General features: G+C 34.7%; 1 protein-coding gene across 3 annotated transcripts in view; it reads left to right on the top strand.

The window, feature by feature from the left end:
- Positions 1-19,479, top strand: part of ATF7IP (activating transcription factor 7 interacting protein) — a 126,630-nt gene that overhangs the window by 10,003 nt on the left and 97,148 nt on the right. For 2 of the 3 annotated variants that reach the window (XM_081821265.1, XM_081821266.1), the window contains exon 1: positions 6,373-7,713. The exons of the other annotated variant lie outside the window; for it this stretch is intronic. In XM_081821265.1, coding sequence (XP_081677391.1) covers positions 7,697-7,713 — 17 coding nt within the window. In that variant the 5' untranslated portion in view covers positions 6,373-7,696. Of the gene's footprint in view, positions 1-6,372; positions 7,714-19,479 lie in introns of those variants that run through there. 3 annotated transcript variants of the gene reach the window in all.

Genomic DNA, 19,479 nt, shown 5'->3' on the forward strand with positions numbered 1-19,479 from the left:
CCCCCCCCCCCCCCCCAGTGTACAAAGTGCTCCCTCCCCCTTTATTTACTTTACAGGTATGGAACTTGGTGGACATGCTCACTCAAAGTTGAGGCAAAACAAAGTGTCAGTTTTCTTCCATAACCATTCCTGTGGCCAAGCTCCTGCCGCTTAAGACACAAATTTGACCACATAAGTTTGTTTAATGATCTTATTCTTTATTTTTTTTTTTGATACTTTATTTACACAGGTCTAAAGAGAAGTTGTTTAATACCGAAAGACTTCCTTATTGTCTTGTTAGCAAAACTGCGTACGTTTGACAAGAGGTTTAAGAGTTAACTTCTGTCTAGACGTTTTGTAAAGTGTAATAATTTATTTATCTGCTTGATTACAAGATCAGGAACCAAGAGCCATCTAATTCATCTCAATGAGTTTTCATCTGCAGTACTTAAAACTAGGGTCTTATGGTTCTGAGATTTCCATATTTGTCAATATCATTGTCATTTGGGAAGTGATACTCTTTATTCCTATTAAACCTGGGAATCTATAAATTAAAGAAGACCTACTAAATTAGGTTCTGGGAGGACTTACTAGGCATCATTTCTACATTTGAAATGCAGTCATTTCTACATTTGAGGAGCAGTCCTTTTTCCCTGTCATACCTTATTATAAGCTTTCTCTTTTTAAATGTCACATTTCTCTTGTAGTCATGGTTACCAATTTGATTTATCCAGTTTTATCCTGATAGGAAGGAAAACATTCTTATTGGAACTATGTAAAAAAGTAAAAAGATTCAGTTTAGATAAGGCCAATCAATATATTCAGTATTTTTCTACAGAATTGCTCTTTAATTGTTCTGGTGGCTTCTTATAACCCATATTAAGATCTTTCACAAGTTATTTTTTCCCCTGGAATTCTGAGGATATTGGATCAAGATATTATTTAAATTATTATTCATACAAAGTACATTTTAAATTGAAGGTTAAAGATAGATTAAGAAGAGTTTTCCCTATATAACCATTAAAAATATTACCCCTAGTTAAATCAGTTCATTTAGTCCTAGGTAATTATTGTTTTACTCAATTAGGGTTAAGTAATCTACTTACACAAAGTTGTCTGCACTGGACCAACAGAATCATAGAAATCCTGACACATTCTCTTGGTATAGTTATGACAGATGTTGATTCATGAAGGTAATGTCAACTTTATACCAGGAGGCCTGTATCCTGGAGTCTCTTCTACATAATAGTAATAGTTAAGATGATTTGGTATGGTCCTTTACCTAAGGATCTTTTGATGTTTATTTAGTAGACAAACCTCCCTCAGGTACAGTGGCAGCAAGGATCTTGACTCATTTTTGTTTGAGTTTCATTGCTACAATTGGCCTAGTTGCCCTCTACATGTGGACACTGCTGTGATCAGAATTATATTTACCATGTAGGGAATTCCTTTATTCTTTGTGTAGCACCTTTGTTTTCCATGTATCATGTCTTCTTATTGGTTTATTCTGTCATTAGGGGAAGGAGACCCTATTGTCTAGTAACTTTTTGAGAAGGAGTAAATGGGAAGTATATTCTTTGAAACCAGGAGTGTGTGAACATTGTCACTATATTTTTAGATACTTGATTGATAATTTGGCTAGGTATAGAAATCTAGGTTGGAAAATATTTTTCTTCAGAATTTTAAAGGCACTGTTTCATTATCTTTTTGCTTCTTTTATTGCTGAGAAATCTGAAGCCATTCTTATTTCTGATTTTCCCCTCACTGGAAGTGTTAATCTGTTAATAGTCTTTAGTGTTTTGCAGTTTCACTGTAATTCTTTGATGTGGATCTGTTTATCATTGTTTGCTGGCATTCATCAGGCCCTTTCAGTTTGCCAACTCTTGTTTTTCAGTCTTGGAACTTTTTCTTAAATGATTTCATTGGTGATACCTTTCTTCTGCCATTCTGTCATTCCAATGTGAATTATTGGAGGGGTACTCCACTTTTCTTAGATTTTATTTCCCTCTTACTTACAACTTTGTATTTTTGTTCAGTTAGATTTCTTCAGCTTTATCATCCAGTTCTTCTACTGAGTTCTTCATTTTTTCTATCATGTTCATCATTTCTACTTTTAGGTCCTTGCCTGTAGTATTCTACTTTTTTTTTTTTTTTTTTTTTTAAGTAAACTCTATGCCCAATGTGGGTCTAGAACTCATGACCCTGAGATCAGGTTTCATCCTTTGCTGATTGAGCCAGCCAGGTGCTGCTAATATTCTATTCTTTTTTTTAAAGATTTTATTTATTTATTTGACAGAGAGAGAGAGACAGCGAGAGAGGGTACACAAGCAGGGGGAGTGGAAGAGGGAGAAGTAGGCTTCCTGCAGAGCAGGGAGCCCGATGCAGGGCTTGATACCAGAGCCCTGGGATCATGACCTGAGCCGAAGGCAGATGCTTAATGACTGAGCCACCCAGGCGCCCCAACTAATATTCTATTCTTGACACATGACTGCAACATCTTTTCTTATCTGTGGATATTAATTTTTTTGAAGTTTTTTTTTTTGCATAGTTTTTGTGTTTTTTTGTTTTTGTTTTGGCTTGTTTTTGGTGTCTATTTTCCATGTTAGACTTTAATCAGGTGCCTTTTTCTTCCTTGCCTGACTATATTATATGTTGTGGAAGATTAAAAAGTTGATTAGAGGGGCACCTACACGGCTCAGTTAGTTAAGCATCTGACTCTTGATTTCAGCTCAGGTCATGATCTCAAGGTCATGAGATTGAGCCCTATATGGGGGTCTGCGCTGGATGTGGGGCCTGCTTAAGATTCTTTCCCTCTCCCCCTGCCCCCAGAACACCCTCACCCCCCCCCCAGCTTGTGCACATTCTCTCTCTCTTAAAAAAATTTTTTTAAAAAAGTTGATTAGAGGGATACCTGGGTGGCTCATTTGGTTAAGCATCTGCCTTCAGCTCAGGTCATGATCCTGCGATCAAGTCCCGCATTGGGCTTCTTGCTCAGTGGGGAGCCTGCTTCTCCCTCTGCCTGCCTCTCCCCCTGCTTGTGCATGTGTGTGAGCGTGCTCTCTCTGACAAATAAATAAAATCTTTTAAAAATTTTGAAAAAAAGAGTTGATTAGAATATCTACATTTGTCAGCTTTTAACTTCTCTTTGGTTTATCTGGGTGGGCAGTTTTTTGAGAGCTCCCAAGACCTTAAGATCTTGGGTCTTGTGCTTTTTAGATACCCCCAGAGAATAGTTTTCCATTATCTTGAGTGATAGTAAAGCAGAGTTTATTGAGTGACAGTACAAAGCTCCCAAAGAGGGAGGGGATCAGAGAGCGTTGCTCTAGTTTTCCATTTTCATACATGGGGAATAAAGATCTGATTGTCAGCATTTTGGAAGATTAATGGAAGAAGAAGACTAGGGGTCTCTGCAGTAAGCACTCAATCTGTCTCTTTTTGGTATGCTACTCTGATTTTTAACTGTGGATGTTGTCTTCATATTTTTGCTAGGATTGGGGAGAGGAGGTATTCAGTGGAATGTGGTGAGGATATCTAGTGTATCTTATTGATTCGCAAAATGCTTTCACTAGTATTCCCTTTTTTAGTTACACCATCCTACTATTTGCTCCCTTCACCTTAGTTGGCCTAGTTCTTTTAGTTGCTGTGTCTTTTGAAGTTGCTGTCATGTAATTTAAATTGGTACTTGTCCCCAGTGAAGCATGGAATACGATATTTGGGGAACTGCTAAATTAGTTACCAATGGTTCTGCTTATTTTCCAGCTCCCAAAATCTTTTAGCTCTTTTCTCTTTTACTTTTCTCCTTATTCTTTAGGATTTATGCTTTCAAAATTACTAAGTTTTAGTGGGATTTGAGGGAGTGAGATTAGGTGTTTTCATTTCATTATCTTAACATCCTTTTAATGTTGGTTTTCTTTGTATGTATAAGGTTGGTAATAATATGTAACTAAAGTGTATTAACTAAATAAAAGTATTTAGTTTCTGTAATACAGTGAAACCTTTTATTTAGGTTCCATGGAATTTTTAATATTTTGTATATGCAAAGTATTTTAATAGTATGATATATGTGTGTAAAAGGTTATAGTAGTTGATTATAGTTAATTCTCTTCCAATTTTCATTGTCACTTGCGCGACCCCTAGCAAATGGTTACATTCTCTGCTCATAAAACTTTGAAATTATAACACTCTTATTTTACAGGATCATTGTAAGACTGAAATGAAAAAAATATGTGAAAAGTGCTAGTTTATATTTAGGAAGAGCTAAAACATTGGAAAATCATGGAAATGTTTACGTGACATTAGAAATAGCTTCCAAATGTGTTTGCTTTTACAAATAAACAGTGATTCAGTTTATTAAGACTGATCCTATCTAAAATAAGTTTCTTATATGATATATAATCAAACAATATTCTTTCTTAGTAAAATTTAAGAATTTAAAAGTAAATAATATGCTTACGTTCCATAATTTTTTATAGACACTTTTTAGAGTTCAGCTCTTCTAAGCATATAGTAGTTTCTGTGTATTGCCTGTAAAAACTCTCTAAAAGCTGAAAAATGCTCTACAAAAGGTATTTTTTCCATCTTGGATTTTAAAGATTTTATTTATTTTAGAGAGAGTGAGAGACGGAGAGCATGAGCAGGGGGAGGGGCGGAGGGAGAGGCAGAGAATCTCAAGCAGACTCTGAGCTGAGCATGGAGCCCTATGCGGGGCTCGATCCCACAACCCTGAGACCATGACCTAAGCCCAAACCAAGAGCAAGACACTTAACTGACTGAGCCACCCAGGTGTCCCCACACCCTGGGTTTTAAAGTACAGAGGCTTTTTAGACCAAGGCTAAAAACTTAGTTATTAGTTGACAACTTTTTCCTAGAAAGTAAGAGTTGAGATCCTGAAAATGAAGGTTCTTAACGATGTAGAATTTTCTGAGATTTTTTGTGGTAGAAATGAAAACACTGGGAGTTAATTTCAACTCACCATCTATTGAGCAAATACTGTGTTTTGCACTATGGAAGTGAATGGAAAATGAATTAAGATGTGATTTCTGTCCTTGGGGACTCATATATAAAGATAGAAGTAATGAAATATGGTAAGTATAATGATGGTATGCACAAAAGATCTTGAGAGTGAAATTATACCTGGCTTGGGGGATGGGTATAGTAAAGGGAAAAGAGAGTAAGGAAAAGATTGTTACTGATGAGATCATTTAGGTTGAGTCCTAAATAGGATTTATCTGGTGAACTAGGATTGTTTCTTTGGGATAGAGAGTGAAACATGTTGGCAGTGGCACCAGTTACCTGAATAACAGCCTAACCATTTTCCTTTTCTAAACCATTTTCATGATGTGTAGAAACAGAACCAGTGTGGGAAGGGATGGGTGAAGGGAGCTTTATGGGCCCAGACTGAGTGTAGTCTAGCATGTATTTCAGCTCCTAGTACTTTTGTGAAGTTATTTAATCTTTGAGCCTGTTTCCTTCACTCATGAATTGGAGGTAATACCTACCTTGTAGGATTACTGTGAGAATTAATTGAAGTAATGCATGTAAAACTTATCTGAAGGCTTGATCTGTATTAATATATCTCCCTACTACTTTGTCTTCTAAGTGCCGTGTGTAAAGTAGATAATCAGTATAGTTACTGTTTTATGTCTGTGCCTTGGGATATTAGAGAAAATCTAGTAAATTGGTAGTAAAATGATTGTAGTGGCTGGGGGATAATTGGTACAATATGGGAATGTATGTTTTTTACTTTGATATCTAAAGTGGGTGAAAAGTAGTTCTTATAGCCAATAGTAGTAGCCAGCAACTTAGCTTGCTCAGGAAAACTTAGACTGAGAAAAAAGTAGTTAGGATTTACATTGGGCAGGTATTTGGCAAGGCAGGGGAGGCTTAGGGTGAGGAGAATGGGACAAGGTACATTTGAAGGTGTGTTACATCATTTAAATTTTTGTAGAACAGACATCCAAAAAATCTACTATCTGAATATCGGAAGCTGCTCACTTGGCAGCTTTAAAAGTTTTGGTTATTTGTCTCCCCAATAACCTTAGTCCCATTTCAGTGCTACAATAATGTCTATCTTGTTTGAATCTTTTCCAGTTTACCGACCTCTTGCTTTTAAGGAATAAATTTGAGTGACCCTCAGAGAATGTTATTTTTTTGAAGAATTAATGTGGTTTGGTTAAGTGTAACTTTTTTTTTTATCTAGTGTAGTACTTGAATAGTCTTTTACATACATTATATTATCCAGTTTGCCTCTTGGAGAATAAGTAAGGATCTTTTAAAAAGCTGAGTTAGTTAATTAATTGAATTTAAATAAAAAACAAAAGCTGAGTTATTTTTGTTTCATTTTAAAATTTTTATTATGGAAAATTATAAATATATACAGAAATAATCAACTCCATGTGCCCATCACTCAGCTTGAACAGTTATCAACTTATGGGGCCAATCTCCTTTTGGCTATACCCCTCCCACTTCCCTATACTCTTAACGAATTTTAGTAAATATCTACATTGTGTGGTGGATAGACACGAGATCACATAGGGCAGCTAGATTTTAGGAAGGTAAACCAAGGAAAAGAGAAGGAAAAGGTGGATATCCTAGATGATTATGAGTTATCAAGCAAACAGGTTTTTTCTGTGCACTTGTCCTTCTCTTCTCTTGATGGGTGGGTTACTGCCACGGACAGATTTGTTGGGCTCTCTCTCAAATTTGTTTTGTTAATATACCCACTTTTAGACTGAATTTTACTCTGTTGTTCTCCCTAATTGCTTTTTTTCCCCCAGGGGTGTCTACATTCTTTATTTTTATTTGTTTTTCGCTCACGTTAAAATGTTGGGAGGTCTGTGGCAGGGCATGAAATTTAATTTGCCCTGGGACCAAACCACTCACCTAGAGATGTCTTTGTGGCCATCTGGACTACGAAAGAGAAGAAATTGTTTTTATCTTTATGGCAGATTACTCAAAATAAGCTTTGTTGCCATCATAGCTCTAGTGACTCTAGTCTCTTCCCCACAGTTATTTAAATTATTGTCAAGATTCAAAAATTTGACTGCAAGCTTTAACCATTTTACTAGATTTGAGTACTTTGGGGCTTAGACTCTGTGGGGAAAAAGATCTTTAATTAGCCTTCTATAAATGGAAATTGACTATCAGGATTTAAATAACTTAATTTTCCAGAAATTATAAAAATTGGCACTCTTTTCATGATAAAAGTACTATAAAAGGCAAAAAAAAAAAAAAGGGCCTTGAGCAGACTTTTTTTTTTTCTGGACTGAAATGGAGGCTTTCTTTCAAGCAAATTCCCTGGTGTTTGCTGTGTGTGATTTGGCTCTATCTCTGTAACTGCTAATATGTGGCATGGACTTTAGGCTGTCTGGGATCTGGATGTGCCCAAAGTCTGTATTGCAAGTCCGGATTCACAGGCATTGTGTTACAAAACTGGCTTGCTGCCTTCTCTGGTTTCTGTGTCCTAAGCAGCTGCATTGTTTGTTGCAGTATATGCATTAGCTGTTGTCTGTGTTCAGTTTCCTGCAGACTGACAAAGTGGGAGGGGCTTTGTTTGATACATAGCTGAGTTTTCACTGTGTGAGTTCTTGAGTGCACGTTGCAGCCATCTTAATTACACTTTAGTGCAACTGAGACAGTGCAGCTGTCTCAAAATGGCTGCTGACCTAGTCTTTGTAGCTGCTTAGGCAGCAACTATGCCAGTGAGGAGACTTGGCACATGCACCAGGACCAGAGGTAAGAACCAATTACTCTTTATCTTTGAACATTTTAATTAAAAAAAATATTTGAATTCTACTGAGTTTACATAGCAAGGTTAACTTAGAGCTTGCTTGCTAAGAAGTTGAAGTGTTTGCTTTAAGCTTCTTTTATGGAAAGAGTACATAGGATGGTGAGGTCAAAGGTTAAATTCCTGTAATTTCTCCCCATCTTATGTTCTGTCATTGCCAGAGCATTTGATCACTACAATAGTGTTTTCTGGTCCTAATTAACTTAATATTCTTTTTGTGTTGGATATTTTAGTTTGCTTGATATTTTTTGGTATAAATTAAAAACAGTACATGTACTGAATAGATTTTTTTTGGGGGGGGGAAGAAGCCATAAATAAGCCTTGTTTTGCATGAAAAGAGATTTTTTCTGTGTGTGTGTGTGTGTGTGTGTGTGTGTGTTTTGGAGCTGTTGTTTGGTAGCTTTCTGGGAAGAATGTTAATTCTCTGAATATAAGTCGTAGTTAGAGAAAGAAAAAAATTTTTTAACACTGTTATTTTTTTGTACTGGGTTCTAATTCTTTCTTGTTATGCTGCCTCCTCTTGGCCATTCACTTCTTTCACATTTTTAAGGGTGCTAACTTTTTATTCTAATTATTTTTTTCTTAAATTGTCATTCAGATTCAGATTTTGAATTTAGAAACAAGTTCACATCTAGGTCTGGATACCCCTTTTCTTTCTAGCTAATGAATTTTAATGCAACAGAGCTGAAATAAATATTCAAGTTGTTTCGATTAATTGATATTGTTGATGCCCACCTTAGTCTTAGTTTAAACTTGTGGTATACTTAAAAATAATGTACTTCAATGATTTTGTAAATTTAGTTTCACAATTTTCAAAAAGCTTTCTTAACATTCTTCTGAAATTGAAACACTTACTGAGATTTGGTAAGTCCACAGTGAGCCAGAGAGTTAGGAGAATGAAATTTTTATTCACATAATATTTCAGATAGCAGAAAGTTTAAGCTCTAATGCTTAAATTATGGTATTTACTAAAATTTTTTTATAAATGGTATAGTACATTTCTCCAGTTTTCTTAAGAGTATTATGAATATACCCCTGACTAATATTACATAGAACAGTAAGTCTTGAACTTTAGAAAACAGCAACTTTTGCACATTAAATTCTTATGAAGGACCCCTGTATTTAAAAGGGATACGTATGGTATTTTATTGTTTTGTATTTACTTTATAATTTAAAGTATTACATTTACTTAATATAAGCTTATTTAATAAAATGAGAACAATTAGGCTGTTATGATGAAAACAAAAGTTTGAAACCAGATCATATATCACAATTATAATCTTGTATTAGTGTCAGGATCTAGGTTGCTTAGTTGTAGAACTTCAGGTGGTAAGGGACTGTAGAATTCATTTTGACAGGTATTCTAGAATGTGAATTCTTTATGTTCTTTTTTAATTTCATGAAGTTAAAGATCTATAGTTACACGATTTAACAGTTATTTGAAATTGCTGCCTTGCCACAAAATTGCATTTATATTCTAATTTTTTTTAACAAAATAATTTTTTTCTTAACTTAATCATTGGTCATTTATTCAGTGGCTTCACATGTATTTGGGATCACTAGTTCAGTTTCATCAACAGCTTTAGCATGTTTATTTCTCTTTCATTAGCTTACTACTTTGTGAAATTGTTAGGACTCTTTTTATGCGATATAATGGATTCTAATAACCTGAACATTACTTTATATAAATCCAATAATACGAGCTTGCCCCCAAAAGAGAAGAGCAACAAGTTCAGTCCTGTGAGAGAGAGAGATTTTATCCATTGTGCCTTTCAGTAAGGTTTTGCCTTAGAGTGAGTATGACATAGGAAGTGAATGTGCTGTGCCCTTAATCATTATTATTTTCATGCTTCTCATAGTATGAACAGCTTACTGTATTCAAATATTTCATACAGTATAAGCCAGCCACTCAGTTTGTTCTTTATTGCTAGAGAAAAATTGGCTAGGTTGAAATTATTGAACCAATTTATGTTGATCTTCAGAGTAAGACCTTGGGGAAATTTTAATGATCCATTCTTTTTGTCTTCTGTTGTGGATTATAAAATTTACCTTCACCCTCTACAAGGAGACTCTATTGATTTTACTTATACATGGGGAAACACCAACAATGTGGTTACTCAGGATATTATTGCTAATTCTTTCAGTGCCATGTTGCATATTTGCAACTATAAGCATAAACTGCACCTCAGTGGGATTATTACTTTTGGGACTGGTGACAGTTTTCAAATTGTCCATGCTGAATTTCAGGTTAGCTATTAGGCTGAATAATTGAAGGCATGATAAATCTGGGAGCTGGATAATTAAGGTTTAATGTTATTATTTTGTCACTTTTTGTGCTCCCTATTTGTTTATCTTTTCTCCTGAGCCATTTCATTAAGCATAAGCCTGTAAGGAAAATGTTGAGATAGTGAAAGAAATTGACTAAGAGTTTAAACCTAAATTTGAGTTGTTTTTACTACTTTCTTCTTATATTGGTCATCTCATTCCATTTTCTGACTCTTGTTTCCTCATCTGTAAAATGGGAAAAAATTCCTATCTATATGGCAAAGATATACTGAGAATAATGTTTCTGAAGAGTACCATGAAATATTCTGCATGCTGATTTTCCAGTAATAGTTTGAATGCTTTTCAGGTTTTTTTGTTTCTCAGATGTCGTGTACTTTATCAAATGTGATTGGATTGAGGAATGTGGTATATTTAAACAGTATGGGAAATTTCTTATATAACTCATGCTCAGAAGCAAGAAGTACTGACTTGATAGTAGTACATCCATATCCACTTGGTAGTATGTAGTATTCATGTTTGTACTACTGATCCCATTCTGTTACATAGATTAGCCACCTTTTGCTGTATGTGGATATGGTAGATATGTTTATTTAAGTAAAGCCAATATAGAATGTTGGTATTACAGAATTAAGGGAGTAAATGGGAGAAATGTTTCAATTCTAGTTTGACTGAGTCCTCCAAATATACAGTGAGAATATAATTTCTCTAAAGAGAAGACTTGAATTCAGGGCCTAGAGTTTTCTGTGTTTCAGTACAAATGAGAATCTTAAGAACAGTATAGTTTTCTTTCAGTAGCCACAAATTGGCAGCCAACAGACTATATTCTTTAGCCACTGGTCTATTACTCTGGTTGTTAAAGCTAAATTGTTCCTTTTAAATCCCTCTTCTACTTGACAGATTGTTGGCAGCCTTTTATATTTAGGAATATAGCTTCTAACCTAGAAGAAAGTAAGCATAAGTAAAGTCTAGCCTACTTTACTTGGTAGGAGAGACTGCACGTGTAAAGACCATTTATTTAGAAGATATGGCGCCTTTGCTAATCTTCAGCTTTGTCCTGATTTCTCTATATTAGAGTACTGTGGTGCTGATTGAAGGAGATCCAGTGACATCAGCAAAAAGTGACAGTAGAATGAAAGTGAAGAGATTAAAGAAATAGTAATTAGAAACACGAATACCTTGAGGTCTTTTAATGTGATAATAGGTTCTCTTTTCTTTAAATGTTATGACAGCGTTAAAGATACCACTGTTTATCATATTGATGTTCTTAATGATGATATTGCATAAGAAAAAGTTAAAATATATTCAAGATACACAGTTTACCAACAGGTAAATGAAATACATTTTATAAAAGATTTGTGTCTAAATTGGTTGAGTTGAGAAGTCTTAGCACTAAAAATGAGAAAGTTGCTAGTAGAAAGTTTTCTTAACTGCACTAGACTAATTTTAGAGGCCATTATAAAGTTATTTTTCTTAAAAGTTTGCTTTTGTTTACATAACATTCACTGTCTTAACTATGTTGAGACTACTTTGATGATGCAGGAAACATGGTAGTTTATGATCATGATGTGATGTGATTTTCCACATTTTCCAGAGTGAAAGCCAGCTTCTTAGCACTCATGTATACCATGACATTGCTAACTCCAGGGAAATCTTACTCTTTTTTGGAAAATGGCTTTAAGTTAGAGGAAACTTCAGTGGAAATTGAAAAAGCATTTAACTTGCACAGGAAACACTGACTCTCCTGTTTTCCAAACTCTTCACACTCCCAAAAGAGAGTGATTTGGGAGAAAGTTTAAAGTCTGTTCAAATAAGGGATTTTTTTTTTTTAATTGCTCAAGTTAGAACTTTCACAGAATTCTCTATTAGTAATTTGTAGCAGTCTGTTCTTAGTCATTAATGTGTGAATATGGAAACGATGAAAAAAGTGCTTATTGACTCAGTGAATCCTTTGAGTTTAATGTAAAAGGAGTTTAACACCATATCTGAGGAGTTGCTTCTCCATCTGCCTAAGGACTTCTGCCTTTCTTATAGTAAACCAGGTGCTACTACCCAGGAGAGTTGTATGACCTGTTGCTTTTCTTTGCTGACATGGAAGTATCATGACATGCATTGTGGAAACTATTAGTATAGAAGTCAGGAAATGATTATTTTTGTCTCGTACTGCTATTAAGTAATTGTATAGTTTTGAATAAATTACTTAAGCTCTTAATGCCATTCTGCAACCATTAAAAGAGAGAGGTGGTTGGATTTGGGAGAAGACAAACTTTGGAATCAGTCAAGGTGAACTCATTTTCTTTCACTGACTAGTTAGACATTTATATGAGAAATGTATATATCATGCTGAAAGTATAATGCCTATCATAAGTGCTCAGTAAGTCTTAGGCATTATTTTTTATGGGAAGAAGCTAGTTGCTTATTTTCAGACTTTAGTTTTCTTTAAAATGGGGATAAAGTCTACCATACAGAGTTGATAATTGGGATTTAAATGAGCATAGTATATATAAAGCATTTAGTGCAGTGTGGGACACAAATTAAGTATTAGTAAATATTGGTTGCTTTTTCCTCACAAGTTTCCCTCTGACACAAATTTTTTTTCTGTTTTTTTTTTTTTTTTTCCAATCATTATGGTATTGGGGAGAATTCTGCGCTACTTGGATACTTTAGAAAAGGATTTTTAGGGTGAGGGGTTGTTAGGGGTCTGGCTGATTTATAGTAAAAATGCCAGAAAGCAAGGTGCTTTAATCTCAAAGTGAAGACTTTAAAGAGCTTGAACGGGACACAGTAAGAATTCTTACTGGTGCTAAGGCAGTATGATAGAGTGAAAACAAAAATGGATTGTGAATTGATCAATTGATTCAACAATTTTAGCAAACATTTATTATGTACCTGTTATTTGCCAGGCACTGTTTTTTTTTTTTTTAAAGATTTTATTTATTTATTTGACAGAGAGAGAGACAGCGAGAGAGGGAACACAAGCAGGGGGAGTGGGAGAGGGAGAAGCAGGCTTCCCGTGGAGCGGGGGGCCTGATGTGGGGCTCGATCCCAGGACCCTGGGATCATGACCTGAGCCGAAGGCAGACGCTTAATGACTGAGCCATCCAGGCGCCCCTGCCAGGCACTGTTTTAGTGTCTGGCATACAAGATCCCTGCCCTCGAGGAGTTTACACTGGGGCAGGGGAAACAGGAGGATAGATACTAAATATGAGAAGGTTAAATTACCCAAGGGTTTGAGAATCCTGGGTAGGTGAACACTACCAAAATGTGGTCTGTGGATCAGTTTCAAGGTCAGTTCAGATTAGTTTGTCTGTTTATTCCTGGTCTTCCATGAGATAAGAACTGAAATTAAGAGGGTCTAGAAATTTTTATATCGATCCAATAAAGTAACTTTATGTCAGTTGGGTCAAATAATAAAAATAATTGACGCATACATTTTATATGCTTTCACTTTGTTTCACTTTCCAAGTAATTCTTTTTCGTTGAATTTACAAAAGTGTTGATCTTTGATGGATTAGAGATAAAACATTGGCTCTTTACCATTATTTGCAAAGCATTGAGCTAGATTAATAACATTGTTGGCACTTCAGTAAACAGGTTATAGAGAATTTAAGCTTCTTATGATTAATTCACTGTCAGGTGATTGTTTTACTTATTCAGCTTAACAGATAGTTATATACATTATATTTTATGATGGATTAAATGATTTTAGGTCCTTTGATTTTCAAGTACTTTTATTCAAAGAGCTGGCTACATAAAGTAGGAAGAGAGAGGGCGGACACAGCTAACAAAATTAAAACCGGAAGGAATACAATACTTGGATGATTTCCAACTCTGAGATGTTATGATCAATAGCCAAATATTACTTAAACAGTGTACACTATGTGGAATGACACCATATTATATATATTTGTTTCTTTCCTCCTTCTGCTGCTGGTGGAGTACAGATTCTGAAAAGAATATATAGTTGTTTGAGGAAATCCATTATTGCTTATCAAAGAAAACCAAGGTAACACTTAGGATTATGCACACATTAAAGTCTACTAATTACTGTTGATGTTTGATAACTTTATTTTTCCTCTAATTTAGAGCCCCATTGTCTTTATTGTGTAATAGGGGTAGTTTAAGACTAATGTTTTAGAACAGCTGAAAATACAGGTGCCCTAGGTGGCTTAGTTGGTTAAGCATCTTCCTTCAGCTTAGGTCCAGATCCTGGTGGCTTGGGTTCAAGCCCCGCATTGGGCTCCCTGCTCAGCGGGGAGCCTGCTTCTCCCTCTCTCTCTGCAGCTGCCCCTGCTTGTGCGCTCTCTCTCTCTCATAAAATAAGTAAAAAATCAAAAAAAAAAAAACCACAGCAGAAAATAAGATTAAAAAATAAGGAACATGGGCACCTGAGTGGCTCAGTCAGTTGGGGGTCCAACTCTTGATCTTGGCTCAGGTCTTGATCTTGGGGTTGTGAATTCGAGCCTCGCGTTGGGCTCCATGCTGGGTGGGGAGCCTACTTTAAAAATAAGGAACATATTTTGGATAACCCCTGGTTAGCATATTAAGTACTTTTCATTTTATTGTCATAAAATATGTGGCACTAAACTAGTTTCTAGGCTATTTGAAAATGAAATTTAGTATAGTTAGACTCACTAAAATAAATGGAAAAATAGAAGTGAAGAGATAGAATTATGTATTAGGTGATAAAGTAATTGAAAAAAATTTAAACAAAGGACTTCATAGGCAGTGACTCAATTCTTAGATCTGGCCAATTAAAACAGCACAAGAATGATTTAGGTTAAATGAGAATGTGCCACTGACAAAATACGTTCTTGTGTAGATATTTGTAACTTAACGTGAGCTTTTTGAAAAGTTTAGTAATATTAACTAGTGGTAAATATGTTGAATTACTTAATCATTGTACTAATGTTACTTGAATATGCAGTAAGTCTTATTTGGTGACACATAAAGCTGTGTGGTTCTAAGAGCAAATCTATTTAATGATCATTTACTATTTAAATGATTAACAAAGTTTGAAAGGTGGCTGTATAGTCGAATGAGGACAGCTTTTACCTAATGTGAATTATAATTTATATTTTTAATGATTGTTAAAAATAGTAGTTACTGGATTTATGTAATATATTGGTCTATGTCACAGAAAACTAAGGCTTTTGAATATCTCTGGGTGTTAAACATATTTTTGGTGTGGTGGGGGTAAAATGTCAGTTACATAAGAATTATAAATTGATTTTGTCTTATTACCTGGATTTGAATCATTGGTAAATAGATAACTAGATATATTCTAAAACCAGTCGGTGCCTGTTGGGGAACGAATGGGGGAGGGTTTACTCAGCAGTATTTTCCTTTAGTTTGGTCATGAAATGAGGACTGCTTTATGTAAATTGTTCTTACTGGTGCCAGCTAGCTGTAACTGCAGTCTGGCTGTGCTAGGGCAGCAAATAATATGTGTCATGGATTTTCTGTTTGGAATGTATAAGAATTCAGCCTTTAGGACTGAAAGGACAGAGTTGATGCTTTAGAATAAGAGTACTGAGACCTCCACAACTGACAATATGTGGAATAATGAGAAGCTATAAGCCTTTGAAGCTTTTAGTTCTGTTTTTATAGATTTATGCCTATTGATACTATTGGGTAATATGTGGGAGGTACTTAACTGCACACAGTTGCTGCAGTCCTAATAGTTGGCAGAATAGAAAGCAGTACAAAAGAATTCTGATTCTAGGCATCTTCACTTGCAACAGTCCTTTGGAAGATGTACTTTGTGTGTTCTCTGAGCTTCATTGGCATACTGGCTGACGTTTTTTGGCTTTTGTGGTTATTGGGTTGTTTGCTGCACAAACTACACAACAGATGTGAATCACTGTTTGCAAGGAATTTTAATATGTAGCCAATCTACTGTATTCCTGTTTTTTTATGAATATGAACCAAGCAAGGAATTTAGGCTCAAGAAGGCTGTTCTAGAAGTCTGCATTAGCTTTTACTGTTTATACAAATGAACTAAGTTGCAGTGGTTTACAGAAGAGGAAGTCCTTTCCACAATATCAAGCTACCCACAGGTAAGAGATTCAGGTCCTTTTTTTTGTGATCACCCCCACCACCCACCCCTCGACCCCTCAGGCCTTATATCTGTCTCTCACTTTTGGAAGGTTTTTTGTTTGTTTTTAATTTCAGTCATACCAGGATTGGTAGATTGTATAATGTAAATTTTCAGGAGATTGTGAATACCATATTTGGATTTTTTCTTTTAAAAAATGATTTTTTTAAACAATTTTCCTCAGGTTTATATTGAAATGAACTAACAGTGGGCTTCATATATGAACATTACTCATGCATGCAATATGTTCATATTACATAGAAATCAGTTTTAGACCTCTTTTCATTATAGTCCTGTTACTGTGTTTTCAGTTGTAGTGACACCAACTGGTACATACAGAGAAATGACGTTTTGTAACCTTACTAAACTATAAAGTTTTAGAGTAAATGTACCACTTTGAATTCATCATCAAAATCTGACTGCTTCTGTTTTCACAAATGGTTCACTGACATACGTTAGATAATGTATATTTATACATATAACATGGTCAAGTTTTCCAGTTCCACCCTTATGCTTCCATTTCCACATATTTAAACTTATCACTGTCTTAACAAAGTGAAATTAAGTCTAAAACTAAAATGAATATTAAAAATTTTAATATTTTATTAAGTTAGGTGAAGGTGACAGAGGCATTTGTTATATTATTTTTTTTTTTTTGGTATGCTTGAAAAATTGCATACAGAAAACCATTATCTCATTGAAATAAAAAGTATATAATATAAAGAATATGTAACCATACTATAAAGATATAAAGATTTATGTTTATACAGAAGTGCAGATATGTGTGTCTGCTAATTATCAGTATGGCCAGTGATAAAATATATTACTGATTGATATAATTTTGGGGGATGAGTGTGAGTAGGTGACAAAGCAAAGGGTGATAGTGAGGCTGGCTTTGAGAAATAGAGGAGGAAGAAAGGTATTAGGCAGTTCTTTGGTCTTCACTTCCTTTTCTAGAAGTTGAACAGCAGGATCTTTCTGCAACTTTGAAGTGTTAGTTTTAGATGGGACTTTCAGTTCTCTAGACTCTGAAAGGCCATTGGTCATTTATTACTACATGGTTGGGTACTTAAAAGCTAGAGGCCAGCTAGATTGAGCATTATAGAAGCCACACTCATGTTTCAGGGGTACAAACTGTTTCCTCTTGCCTTTTGAAAATGTTGCTTAGGCTTTTGAAAATTATTGTTCTAATATATGTTTTGTTGAAGTATAAAAATTTATATGTTTGTGGATGTTTCATTTGAGTAAGCAACTTCACTAGGATTAGAGAAATGTTGGTACTAGAAAGATACCAATTTTTATTAATTTACTAAAGGTTGGATTGGAAGAAAGGCATGCTTCTCTTAGTGTGGAGAACACATATATCTAAAACAATTGGGAAGTTTTCACACTTATCTAGAGCAATAATTGTTAGGGAGAATGTTAGATCGGGAAGATAGTTGAGAAATACTGAGGGGGTTTTATTAATAGGTAAAGAGGCAAGGAGTTAGACCAAAATAGCAATCGATAAATATTCAAATGGGGGTCATAGCAAAGCAAGAGGAGGGAAAGTTGCACAGAGGAGTTTTTGTATAGACACAAATAAATCTAAAGGGAATCATGTAAGACAAAGATAAATGTCTTGAGGATAAAGATGTATAGTTTTTGAGACTGTTTAAGTTGAGTATGAATGATCCAAAAATCTGAGGGATAAATTTTGAGTTTTCAGTTTTTGTGTTCCTCTTAGGCAACAAAATTTATTAGTAAGCAATGTCAAATAACAAAATCTTGAAAGTGGAATAGACCTAGGTGGTCAAGTAGTTGTAACATCACACTTTCTACAGGAGCCTACTGTTTATTATTCCTGACAGATAATTATCTAGTTTCTGCTTCAACATTTCTAATGACAGAGATCTCTAATTTCATAAGGCAATTAATTCCTTCTTTTGTTGGATATCTGAACAAATCAGTATTTGTTGATTTTTAGGAGAAATTGGCCTTTCATTGTTTTTGTTTCTGTACTCGTCTGTCTGCCTGCCTGCCTGTTTTTCTATCTGTATCTGTTATACACACATAATAGATCTGCACTACTTAAAGAAAGCCATTAAAATTCCTGTGTTTTCTAGGCTAAATATCCTCCATTTTCCCAACTATTTCTCATATAACATGTTGTTCTAGGTCATTCTTTAGCCTGGTCATCCTGTTTGTCCTACTGTTTCTTTAAGAGTCCCTCTTTATCTGGGCCACTCAGAACTAAATGTAATACTAAAAAACGTCTCCCTTTCCTTAGACTGTGTGCTTCTGTTCTGCAGCTTAACTTTGTGTTGACATTTCTGGCAGGCACCTAGCACTGTTGAACTTTATTGAGTTTGCAATAAGTTCAAATTCCTCAGTATTTTTCACACATACCATTGGTAACCTTAAATATACTTGAATATTTGAACCAAGTGTATTGCTTTATATTTGTAGTTATGTCTTTATTATTTCTAATATTGTTTATTACGCTTTTTTTTCAGTTTTCCTTGATGTATTTTCCACTTTTTAATAGTTTTTTTTTTCCCCCCAAAGAACTGGCTATTGGTTTTATTGTTGCTTGCTGTTTTATTGAGTTTTCCCTCATAATTTTTGCTTTTATTATAATTCCTTGCTTTGGGTTTGTACTTTTCCTCCTTTACTAGCATTTTTGAGTTTGTGGGTTTTTTTATTAATATGTGCAGCTTAAGGCTATCACTTTTCCTCAGAGTTATTATTTCACCACTGATTTCCTCCTTAATCCAAAATACATATTTTTTTAATTTATAAGGCAATCCTTTTCCTCTTATTTCATTGTTGCTCATCTAACTTTGTTATCTTATGGCCAGAGGATGTGGTTTTGTGTGATTTTTTTTGTTTTTTTGTCTTTGAATTTATTTCCTTGTTACCACATATGTGGTCAATATTAATGTGTGTTGGATGTGTTCATGAAAAATGCATATTCTGGGTTTGTTGGATATACGGTTCTATTTTTCTATTAAATACATGCATTGTTTATATTACTTTCATTTTCTTCATCTGTAGATTTTATAACGAGGTATGTTTATCTCTTGTGGATTTATTAGTTTCTTCCTGAAATTTTTAAACCTGTTTTGTTTTATGTGATTTGAAGTGTTGTAATTTTATCTATAGGAAATATGTTTTTTTTGTCCAGTAACTTGATCTTCAATTTGAATTGTTTTTAATATACATTACTTACCCTTTTTTGGTTAACATTTGCTTAGTGTATCATTTTTTTTTTTTTAAGATTTTATTTATTTATTCATTTGACAGAGAGAGAGCACAAGCAGGGGGAGCAGTGGAGGGAGAGGGAGAAGCAGAC

The sequence above is a fragment of the Leptonychotes weddellii genome, chromosome 5, assembly GCF_054177405.1.
Source record: "Leptonychotes weddellii isolate Sample4059 chromosome 5, ASM5417740v2, whole genome shotgun sequence".
NCBI lineage: Eukaryota > Metazoa > Chordata > Mammalia > Carnivora > Phocidae > Leptonychotes > Leptonychotes weddellii.